The sequence below is a fragment of the Lepisma saccharinum genome, chromosome 14 (assembly GCF_977018435.1).
Source record: "Lepisma saccharinum chromosome 14, izLepSacc3.1, whole genome shotgun sequence".
NCBI lineage: Eukaryota > Metazoa > Arthropoda > Insecta > Zygentoma > Lepismatidae > Lepisma > Lepisma saccharinum.
Window position 1 is genome coordinate 41,942,264 of NC_139242.1, and position 12,867 is coordinate 41,955,130.

The 12,867-nt window shown below is 37.7% G+C and overlaps 1 protein-coding gene across 2 annotated transcripts in view; it reads right to left on the bottom strand.

Annotated features, from left to right (window-relative positions):
* The window catches only part of LOC145998810 (calsyntenin-1-like), a 69,948-nt gene that overhangs the window by 14,100 nt on the left and 42,981 nt on the right, over positions 1-12,867 (bottom strand). For both annotated transcript variants that reach the window (XM_083135446.1, XM_083135445.1), the window contains exons 6-11: positions 12,248-12,439; positions 10,517-10,780; positions 5,478-5,605; positions 4,561-4,738; positions 2,699-2,872; positions 1,840-1,972 (exon numbers count right to left, since the gene is read on the bottom strand). In XM_083135446.1, the coding sequence (XP_082991572.1) occupies positions 1,840-1,972; positions 2,699-2,872; positions 4,561-4,738; positions 5,478-5,605; positions 10,517-10,780; positions 12,248-12,439 (1,069 nt within the window). The remainder of the gene's footprint in view (positions 1-1,839; positions 1,973-2,698; positions 2,873-4,560; positions 4,739-5,477; positions 5,606-10,516; positions 10,781-12,247; positions 12,440-12,867) is intronic.

A 12,867-nucleotide genomic window follows, 5' to 3' on the forward strand; every position in this document is an offset into this window, starting at 1 on the left:
ATGTCGAAAAACTTTTTCCACAAAAAACTCACGAGCTTCGAGTAACAAAACCATTGCTAATGCAGTTCCACGCTTTGCAAGATCACGCTCCGAAGAAACAACAATGAGTGTCTTACTAACCAACTGTCCATGTCCTTATGTACCAACAACCATCAAGAAAGGAAGTTTTTCTCTGCGTAATGAAGCATAGTATAGGTGCACACTTACCTTTTGCTCACCCGTTAGTAATAATAATACAAGTAATGTAATTCGACACAGTGGACAATTTTAACAGTTCGCTCACTTTTCACATTAAAAATGTTGTAGGGTTCTTTGTGGCTGAACTTTGATTATTGTAATGAACAATATGAAAAGGGGAGGTAGTGTTGTTACAAACAATACCGCCAACACCAAACATCATTGTTGTTGAATAAGCATGCCGCAGTTCAATTCAAGCTGAGTTGAGAGGAGGACGTCTTGCGAATAGTGAATCGTATTTGTGCTAAATTTTGCAGTGATATATTTTTTGTACACTGTCAGCATATTTTTTTAATTTAATTATTAACATTAGAGAGTCTTTGGTAAAAAAAAGTGACTTGACACCAAGAAAGATTGCTGAAATGAAGACACTAAAACACTAAAATGTTCTCTAATCGAGAGATTTCTCGAAGATCTGATGTGTCTGAAGCATCTGTGAGGCGAACAGAGAAGAAAATTGAATATGGTGGACAGTGTGAGCCATAAAGGAAGGACAGATGTGGGCGTAAAATAATTTCTACTCCAAGATCCTTACGCTGCTTGAAGAACATTTGCCTCACGAATAGATTTGCAGGTACAAAGGAACTTAAAGATAAACTTGAAAAGAGTGGTGTTCGTGCATCTGAAAGAACAGTAAGGCGTAGGCTCTTTGATATGAACCTGAAGGGACTCAGACCTGCTAAGAAGCCAAAATTAACCCCTGCTATGATTCGTAAACGTTTTCATTGGGCAAAAACTAACAAAGAAAAATATTTGAACTTTTGGAGATCTGTTTGCTTTAGTGACGAGTGCACATTTGAAATCTTGGGGAATAAATCTCAGTTTGTGAGAAAACATCCAGGTTAAAAATACAATCCTGATTGTGTTGTGCAGACTGTCAAACATCCCATAAAAGTTATGATTTGGTCAGTCATTAGTGGCAAAGGTACAGGATGTCTGTATTTGGTTCAAGGAACAATGAGGCAAGAACAGTATAGGGAAGTGCTTACAAAAAAGTTGCTACCTCAAGTAAGAGAAGGTTCCCAAATGGAGAACCATTCGTATTCATGCAGGATGGAGCCTTATGCCATACCGCAAAATCAATAAAACAGTTTCTACAGAGTGAAAATATCCCTCTCTTCCCCTGGCCGGGAAACTCGCCAGATATGAACCCAATTGAAAATGTTTGGTACCTAGTGAAAAAAGAAGTGGCAAAGCAAACAATTACGATGAGAATTGGCCTAATTGAAAAAATATTTCAAGTGTTGAATCACCATCCTCATATGAAGGAGACAGTACAAGCATGCAATGATAGTATGCCAAAACAAATCCAAGCACTGATAAAGGTCAAAGACGGCTCAGCCAAATATTAAAATTGACTTCCAGTCATATGTATTGTATAGCTAATATTCAAGAAACACAGTAAGACGTTATATTTGTAATTATTAATTGCTAAGGTTCACATGTAATATTTCATGTAATAAAATTTTAAAAAAATAGAGAATAACAAAGAAATTAGACGAGATAATAACATATCCTTAAAATGTGGAGATGTGTCTAATAATTTGGCCAGGGGCTGTACATAACTGTTCAGTTCTCAAAAGTTGCAAGCACTCTACTTACACAACACTTGTGCTGAGATGGAGGTTGCGTCTGCCTGGAGTAGGGAATTCTCGTGAGTTCGTGTAACCAACTTTTCGTACCAGAACTTCCAAATTTGTCTTGTTGTCTCCTTCAATGCTCAACTCGGTCAGATCTGTAATGATTTAGAAAAAATTATCAAACTCAGGAACATTCTTAGCAAAAGAAAGACAATGTTTACCACAAATCAAGAGAGACAAAGTTGATCTCAAGATAATGAAAATACCACTACTGTTTTCAACTTAGGATAGAACTGAAAGTGTCAGCAACAGTTTGTGAGAAAAGAAATTGTTTGTGTCTGCAGTAATAACAGACTCATCAGACTAAAAAAATTCAAAATTATCACATAATTTCACACTCTGAATTACAAAAGATGTTTATAATCAACTTGATTAGTTGTCATTATACACAATTATATTACAATGTTAGCAGGATAAAGTACCACAACTTTGATTGATCATAAGATATTTCATAAAGACCATGCAGATAAAGTAATAATATGAATTGGCATGAAAGTGATTTTTACATGTTTATCACTTTTATGTGAAAAATTTGGAGTTACTTACATACACAAAAGATATAACATGAAAGTTAGTTGACACAATCTTGGAATTAAATTAGTGAAAGAAAAATATTTATTCCCTCCTTATAGCACTGCTATATAATATACATCAGTTTTGAAGAAAATTGCAAGCAGGAGTACATTTAAGTTTGTAAGTAAAATGAAATGGTAACTTTCTATGGGTTTTTAATGGGAATATGTTTTAATATAGGATACAACACAAAACATAACATGAAAGATATTTCCCACAAATGTACAAGATGTTAGAAATCAACTTACCACTGTTCGTGAGAAGCTCCATTCCAGGCTCCAGAAGCTCCATTGCTGGAACCTCCAGGCTTTCCTTGCACTTGTGGAGGCATGCCAGCACTTCTGGTTTCTCCGTCTTATGAAGCAGCACAGACAAACCAGCCAGGTAACCTCGGAAATGATGTTTCATCTTGTTTTCTGAACCTGTTACAACAAACATAAAATTTAAAGATACATGTCCTGGTAACATTGTGCAGAAGATAGAATAAACATTTATGATTACATACATATATTATATGGTAGAAAAAGAATGAAACAAAAAATATCAATAAGCAAGGACTTAGATTGGTCGCAACCATATTAAAAAAAAATATTGGCCTGTGGTGCTCTCTATACTGCTTTTCCGGATTCTCTGGAGTAGCGACGCGCAGAGGGGAAAGCTTGTGGGCGGGGCCAGACTAGGTGGGGAAGGGTGCCTGATGAAGCAACTAAGTGCTGCGTGGTGTAACGGCCGTAAAGCAAAATGCTTTCTGCTGCCAATTTCTTCTTTTATTCTTAACAATGGCCAGTCTATTGTTTTACTCAAATAACAAATAATATTGCACGTTTATTTGTCTTTTGATGCTACGAAGAACAAAAAAAAATTAAAACATACATTTTCAAAAAACATGCAAATAACCACAAACTATGAAACATCATGTATCAAAATGTGTTTTAAACAAGTCTGAAAAACATGTTTAAAACACTTTGTTTTAAACGTTTTAAACATTTGTAAAAAAAAAAAAGCCATGTGTTTTAAACTTTTCAAACAAGTTGTTCTCGAACACATTCAACACTATGAGGCACTCTCCTGAATGCAGAGTTCCCCTAGACTTGCGAGCTGACATGTTTACTACAGAACTACTGGACCGCGAATGAGCAGTCGAGTCGCCCCCTCCCGTGGATGCCCCTCCCCTCCGCACGTTCATTGGACGAGGCGCACACCCTTCAACATGTGCACAGAACACGTTCGCGTTCTCTTACTCCAGAGAATCCAGGAAAGGAATATAGTTGACTTTTAGTGTGTCATGAGTGACCTGATCACATTCTAATGATAAAATGTAAATGGCAGTGCAAGGAGTGTTGTCAGCATGGACGTCCACTGGAAAGTGAAGGTCCACCTAAAAGTATATATTTTACACATATTTCATTTCAATCAAGTAATTTGTGTTAATTAATATAATGGTGTTGAAGGAACATGATAATTTCAGACTGAAACACTGTTTTTAGAAAGGACATTACTATAATGGGGGAAAATATGCCTTCTTTGCTCCCCTGGAAAAAATTACCTTGTTTGTCCCTCCCTGGAAAAAATCCTGCAGATGTCCATGGTTGTCAGAGTAACCTCAGAGCTCACGCATGACTGATTGTATGTTATTCTTTTTATTTAGATTTTTCCATTATGTAGTCAGTAAGATTCTAAGTGATTTTATATCATATCAGATGGAACTGCACCAGAGTTCTTCAGCGCAGCTTTGAGGAACATGCAAATTTTGTTAGCAATGAGAGCTGTTCGCTTCGACAATATATTACTCTGTTTGAAAACATAGACATTTTGAAACAAAAATTTAATAAAGAACAGGGGAAATAATAAACAGATCACTAGAGGCTAATAAAAAATCTGAACCAGGGTTAAGTTTACATGTTTTCTTCAAGTTTTAAAATCACAGCTGGTTCAAAACAAAATAAATTTACAGAACAAATCATGTCAGAAGTACATCATGTGTACTCTGCTTAATGTAAAGGGCTGCTTGTATTGTAGATTAAAAATAAACCTGCAAATGATATGTGTTCTCTTGGCATCTCTAATTAATGACCTTGCATGTAAGAAATAAATAAGAAGCACCAAATACCTTGCCAGCAAGCTCCAACTGTCAATGTGGTGTTGATTCCTTTGGTGGGGTGAAGTGGCCAATCATCAATGATTTCAGGATTCTTCTTCTCAGATTTGAACAGCTGGCCATCAACATAGAGCTCAACATCTGGGAATTTCACTGACACAGCATAATGATGCCAGTCATTGTCACACACCTGAATGATTAAAAAATCAAAAGAAATGATTATATTTTTATTTATATAATGTTATTTACAGTGCATGGTATTATAGTGAATTTCAGAATAAATGAAATTTCTTCTCTCTATTTCAAATTTTAAACTTTCTTGTAAGAAACAAGGTATGTCTACTCCCATATAACTGACACTAGAGAAAAATTGAGAAATATTATTATGTGAAACATATCTTGCATCACATGCCCTTCAATTGCACTTGCAAATAGAAAATAAATTAAAATAAGCAATAATTCTACAATCCAAGATCAAGGCATCAAACAAAATGAATTGAAGTAAAAAGAGCTAAATAGTAACCAATAAAGGAAAATTGTTAAGTCACATATATTTATTAAACAAAATATTTTACTGTGATACACACCACAGAACTATGAAGTTGGCAAAGATTATTCCTCACAAACAAATAATGTTATTAACATACCAGAATTAAGGGAAATGTACTGTTAAAGTATCAACATTGAATATGCTTGTTACAATTTTATTTAGTCATGATACAATTTCCAAAACATGAGGAACTGAGATTAGTGGTGGAAAATAAGAATATCAGAAGTTATTTATAACTAAATTTAGATCAACAGTCTAACACCATCTAATGAAATATCTCAGTTGACTGTAGTGCTGGATGTTGCTCAAGTATTTAATGTCCTTTTTAAAGGCTTTGAAGAAAAATAAAGAAATCTGGCAAATAATAAAATAGTCATACCTGAGGTAACTTCCATCTCCACTCAGCTGGTCGGAAAATGTTCAGGTCTCCTTGTGAAAAGTCACGCCTCATCAACACGATCAATCTGCAGTTTCTCACAAACACAGCATAATGATGTCTGTTCATTTCTGCAAATACGTATGTAATACTCTAATACATAACATTCCAATTTTTTTAAAGCCAAAATTTACTTTACAATGTTATTACATTAATCAGAATCTAACTTACCGAAATTCAATAAATAGGCAGGTTTTATACTCTTAATATGGTCGACTACTACATTCATACGGCATCATGGTAACATCATCAATTTGTAATCATGAGGTCCGGGGTTACAGGCAGGTTCAGATTATACTATATTGATGAAGGAATTGGGAGCATAAAAGTCGAAACATTAATTTGCCTCCAACATCGCTCAGAAGCTCGCAAGTTGAACGCTCATTCACCCCACATTCCACCGGATGCAGAGCCGAGCAACAAGAATTTTCCACTCGGCTCTGCACAGTAAGCAAGGCAACAGCCCTCGCCAGCGGTGAGTGCACCTCCACTGTAAATTTCCATCTGCATCCAGGGATACCCCAGGTGCACAGTGGAGGTGCAAAGTCCACTAACCTATGACTCAAATCCAATGTATAAAACCGCTGGAGACAGTAAATCGATCTCTCACTTCGCTCCAATATCACCACCAAACTGATCGACGAGAAGAGGACGACGGCCTGCTGAGAGATCGCGACACTACGAGGCGGCAACAAGCGAGAAGTCCATAGCAGTCCGGATTAAGCCAACCGAAGAATCTGCAAGAATAAAACAAGTCGCCGAATTGCCTGCCGTCTCTTGTCGTCATCTTCAATCTCTACAGCGGACACCTGTCACCATCGCCGACGCCAGAAGCCGAGGGCCAGACCAACAGCAAGGGGTGAGTAGCGTTCAACAACACAGGCTCCCAACAATCCTTCATCAGCCTCCTTAAGGGTAGAGGTGGTTAGCCAAGTCAAACTTAAGACCTACTGTATTTATCTGAGCTACGTCCCGGCGTGACTCGATCCCGTACCTTACCCGACGTCACGCTACATGGTGGAGATAGCCGGCTCCACTCCGTGGATTTCCATAAAATTTTAATTTTTTTTTACGTCACTCAAAACCCCATAATCTAAAATCCCCGCCGCACACAGCAGCAACCCTAGATATTCTTCTTTTTCGATAATACACTTCGTATTATAAACTCCCCACTCGTAAATTTTCTCTTCCGCTCACTATCTTTCATTTCTTGTGAATAAGTGCATAAAAAGATTCCCCCTCCCTAAATTCGCATGAACGAATCCCAAATTATTCTTCACGAAGAGCTAGACCGTTCTCTTGATCAGATTCTCTCCTTAGCCTCCGCTATTAATTCCCCCGCTCCTTCCCCCCGAATAACCAGATCCAAGGCTCAACATCCCGATTATCCACAGTTTCTAGGTGGTCTAGAAACACCCAAACGAAAAAAGAAACACCCAGAACCCCAAACCAGTACACCTAAAACTAACACCCCTACCATCAATCCATCCCCGTCAATAATGTCCGTAAATATACCCCATGGCTTATACCCCGCCCCCTTCACAGGAAAAAACCCTCAAGAAGTTGAGCAGTTTTTTGAAAAGTTCGATAGCATTGCGGGCGCTTTGGCGTGGGAGGAAAATAAAAAACGCGAAATGTTGCCATTGTTCCTCGCAGACATAGCGCTCACATTTTTGAACGATCTCAAGAAGCAGCCAAACTTCAACACCCTCACCTTTCCGCAAATCAAAAAAGAATTAATTTCATTATTTAAAGGCAGTCACCTAGTCAGCATGCCCATCCAAATTTTATTAGAGACAAAGCAGGAAATTAACCAACCCATTCATGATTACGTAATTCGTAAGAAAAATCTCGTCCTTCAATTCTTCCCGCAAGCGACGAACCCTCAAATCCTTTCTTATGTTGTGTCGGGACTTCGATCTAAACACATCGCTGCGATAGGAGACAAAGAGTTCACCGACACAAGTTCTCTTATTGCACATCTGCAGAATCAAGAAAGGCAAGACATGCTGATTCAAGCTAGACGCAATGAGGAACAAAGTGAAGCGATGAAACTGATAGATGCCGCTAAGTACATGCATTCCATTTACGCAACAGCCTCCCCTCAGTTTCCCAGCTGTACGCACCCACAGGTCAGCAACACGCATCCTTATCCATATACACTATAGGTCCAGTCCTGATTCACTCACATTCTCTGTATTTTATATAACTAAATTATAGCAAAGAATTAGTCCCACACAGTGACCATGCGATCTAAGGCATCATGCTTTGGGCTATGGGACATGCACAGTTTTGAGTCTCCTGGGGTAGTGTAACTACTTTTCTCCTGAAGTTCTGGCCTGTGTATGGGACTGGTGGCCACTCACCATCATGAGAAATTGGGGAGCTACAAATGAGTAGCATAAGCCGGTCATGGAAACTACAACAACGACTGGGGGTTTGTCATGCTGACCATATGTCATCCCATAACTGGTTGAATGATCTCCCACCTTGGCAGGTGGAAGAGAGGCTGGCAGTCAGTAGGCCCTGGCCCTCACAGGCTGTTGCAAAACATTTTTCTTTGGGGGAGGGGGATTGCTAGAGTGGTAAATACTGTAGAAGGAACTTAAATTATCAACATCGTAATATTTAAAAAAATCAAAGTTCGTCTTTAAGTCCGCTTTATGCTCAGATTGAGTAATTGTCACTGTTCCCCTGTCATTTCTTCTCCTACTCTCAGTTTAACTATTTGTTTCATGTACAGATTGGACTTACAGTTTAAAATGGGATCCAAACCATCATGCATGTACCTCCGCTGGGGACCTTTTGATTACAATGTGACAGCATTATCACTGCATTGTCTGAGGTTCCTATTGTAATTAAATAAAAAGTGTCAGGGCACATTTCAAAATAAGCATTCTTGGGCATCTGTACAAAGAATATAATACTTAAAAAAAGGATCTTCATGACATTTGTGTTAACATTTGCATTTAAAGATGGAAAAGATACCGTATTTACACGTGTATAACATTGCGTGCGTGTATAATGCACACCCTGGTTTTCGATGGAGAAAAATGACAAACAATTATATCTTGTATATAATGCACAGTAAAATTCAGGTTCAAAAAATGGCTTTCTTAGTTGTAGGTCGTAAAGCTGTTACGTGAATGACTTTATACCTAATCAATGAGTCACCTCTTGCTGCGTGGACCATGAGAATATCCTCTTGTGTAAACAATAAGTCACCAAACCATGCCACCTCCCCTACTCTGTTTAGCATCCCAAAGCTTTCACTCTATAACTACCTTATTTATTCTGTAATAGTAGAAACTGCAGGATTTAAGCTTTACAACAATATATAACATGATAGGGTTCCGTAAACATGAAAAATCAATGCAAGTGTCACAAAAACATGGAACGACCCTGTACGGTTTTATATTGGCTGTCCGAAATTATTCCGTGCATAATACGCACCACTGTTTTTGAGGACAAAAATTTTGGAAAAAGTGTGCATTATACATGAGTAAATACGGTAAAAGCAAAAGATGCAACTTACAGCAAATTGTATCTTTTTCATTACCAAATTGCATTTAGTTTGAAATTCTCATTAGTATGGACTACTCAGGGTAGTGCATGACGTGAGAATTTCAGTGAACGATCACTGAACCCATATACCTATATATCACAGCATGGGTGCTTGATGGACAGTGGTGGCGCCAGGATTAATCATCTAGGGGTGCTGAGGGAGTGCGGATAGAAATTTAGGGGTGCGATGCTGAAAATAAGGAAAACATGAAACATGCATGCAACCTTTCAAAACTGGGGAGCAAGGTGCCAAAATGGAAGGGGAGGGGGGGGCAAGGTCAGTTTACTTTCCCTTGGTAGATAAGGTTTAGCATAGTGCGGGGTCAAAAATAGCAATAAGCGGGGGTCAACTGCACCCTAATCGCCATCACTGATTAGCATGAATTACTGACTGAAATGAAATTATATGTGTGAAATATAATAACTTTAGATTGACATTCATTTTCCAGGGAGGCTGTGTCGCCCTTGCCTACCCCCTGGACGTCCATAATGATATGCATTAATCTTCTACTCCAAGAAAGTGGTCGTACAGTGTAAACATTCAGATACACGTTGCAGTCTTATTGAACTATGGAGTGAAATACAAAATCAAGTTATCCTTGTCTTTAAAAACACAATTTTTGACCCTTTTCAATGTATCCCATGAAGGTACAAAATATATAGACACTTCAGGACAAAATGCAAAGTGCACAGAAATTTTGTCTTCGTTAATATCCCTTCTACCACACTATCCCCAACAACGAACTGTAAAATTTATTTGTGAACATTGGGCCTCTTCCTAATGGGTTTTGAAAAAGCCTGAAATGGTACGTTTACTAGATATGTTATTTGGAACAAATACACAGAACGTATTAACAAGAAAACTACCCCTCACGTTACAACTCACAATAAATATTTCCCGAGCCCGACTTGGTGATACCTTGAAAGCAGCTAAAATTTGTGCTCCAGTGTGAGGAAGAACAAGTAGGCGAAAAATAAACCGTTTATCAACAATGCAAAAAAGAAAAAGGAGTTGAGTTGGTGTTTTAAGTCCACTTTATGCACAGTAAAGCTAATCGGGATTGGACCTACAGTTTAAAGTGGGATTTGAACCACTTGTGCCTCCACCGGGTATGGAACCCGGGACCCCTTGATTACAAGGTGGACACACAACCACTGCGTCATCGGGGAGGTCCCAAAAGCTAAAGGAAAAACTAACATTAAGCTGTAGGCTGTTGCATACAATAATAACGGTCTTACTGCACTACTTAACATTCGGTGCTCAATATGACGACATGACATAATATGACACTCTAAGGATTAGTGTTTTCAGTTGAACGTAGGGGGTGCTGAAGAAAATTAAGGGGCACGCAAGCACCCCCTCATGCTCCCCTGGCACCACCCCTGTTGATGGAACAATAAATAGTACAAATACTTACTGTGATCATCAGCGGAGCAGAGAATGTGCTCTTTGACATGTCTATCCTGCTCTGGATTCTGTTTGTGCTTCATCCAGGTGGCAATTGTGAATGAGCTGCTCAAGTTGTGATCTATCACTTCTGGAGGAATGACAACAGCATTGCTGGTTCCATCAAATTCAAATATTTGGTCTGATTCATGGCCATCGTCAGTGGGCAAAGATTTGGTCCATTCGGTTCCAAGTCCTGGGCTTGGCAGCAGATCTATGCTCTCTATGCTGGCACCTAAGGATATAAAAGTAGTAGTAGCATGCAAAAAAAAACCAACTGAATATGCATTAGAAAGTTCCCTGTGTGTGTGCCTTCACAGGGAGTACATTTTGTTATATTGTGAAGGAATACTATGTGGGAAAGAAATATATAGAAATGTGGATAGAATATATTCCTGATGAAAGCTTGGTCTTCTGTTTTTTAGTAGATAAATACATGTCTTGAAACACCCACCATCTTTCAGTAGTTGAATTTTATTGCTACTGTTTTCATTAGCTGAACTTGTCTGCTATTTTTATTGTTTATCAATAGATCAATGGTATTTTGAAATGTTTTAATGTTTTCAGTAGCTTAATTGTACTGCTACATTTCAATTGTTTTCCGTAATTTGTCATCAATACTGCACCATACTATATTAAGTAATGATGTCAATGCTTGTGGGGCAATGCTGCCCCTCCAGTTAAGAAAATTTTTGTAAAGCATTCTCCAGCTAGGATAATTTTTGCAAGCATCACCCACTTGCTTCATTGCCACCATGTTGAACCATATAAGCATGACCATAACCCCACATATTCTGCGACATACCACAGAGGGATTTCCACTTCAATCACTGAATGATATGTACAAGAACATGTCACAGAGTTACCCACAAGTAATGTCTCTCCTACAGCTAAGCAATTCAAGTAATTTGTACCATATGCCAATAATATCTCTAATGCTTGCTCTACTACGTTTTTTCTATATATATTTTGAACAACTTAAAATGTCCCCCAGAACACATATTCACAAAGGTATAGTTAACCTGCCATTGGTCGACATGTTAGCGTTATGCTAACATTGAAATTTATCTGCTTATATATCTGTTGTAAAATACGAAAGATCTTTGAGTGGGAAAATATAATAGGGTGGAGCGATTCATTCCCTTATTATGCGCTTTGTCATGATCCTTTCAACATGTCAAAAGGTATCAGATGTCGAAAATGACAACCAAACTCAAAGAACTGCAGCAAAATAACTAAAATGCAGGTAAAATATCAATAATGTACAATTGAATTCCACATATTAATATTACAAATCTTATTATGTATGTATTCTAAAGAGTTTGATGAAATTACAGCAGTAACATACAAGAAATTGAGGATCATAGTGAAACACAGTAGTAGATCTTAATGTGCAACTTATGCACAATGAAGCCACGGGTCCTGGGTACATATCCTGGATAAAGTCCAGATGTGTCAGTGTGTTTGTCCTACCACCTCTCTTGTGTAATCATCATTCATCTTCATCCTCATGATTAAACCAGAGAGGTTGAAAAGAAACATTAAATAACCAAAATAGAAATAGAAGGAAAAAAATAATTCAATTTATTCAAAGCTTGTGCTGAATGATATATGAGAGAGGCATTTTAGAGAAATTAAATTTTTCACTTGAATTTTCCAATTAAAAGGTTACAACAGAGTACTTGAAATACTTTGCACTTACCACACAGCTTCCTCTGGCTTTGCACAGAGTATGTGTCTCTGTCACACCCTTTACCAATGTGGCTGGTGGCCAAGCTTACTTTAGCTTCAACATTATGGATATTACATGGCACATCACACAATTCTAGTTCTGCGTCTGGAAATAAATCCTCCCTTCCAGTTCCTGGTGCATAGTCAATTCGTTCTGGGATTCCTGTAAAAGATATGAAAAATGTAATCAAGTATATTAATCAATACAGTGCATGGGACATAGCATACATAAATGCTTTTAAAATATTTTATGAAGAAAGTGCTACTAAGTAGCATCACAATTACATTGGTTGTGTTTGTCTGGTACAAGTCTAGTGATCAAATTTCTTCAAAATTTAAATAATGACATAATTATTTGGTGAAAGCACATAGTGGTTCAGATTCCACTTTAAACTGTAGATCCAATCCCCATTAGCCTTTCTGTGCTTAAAGTGGACTTGAAAACAAAGTCAAACATAATTTTTTATCATTTTCCATTCAAAATCAAGTTTTGTGATGCTTACAATTTGACTCAATAACAAGCGCTGCTTAAGTGTAATCACTTAGAAATAAGGAGAAAGCAACTATTTCTTGAGAAACATAATATGTATT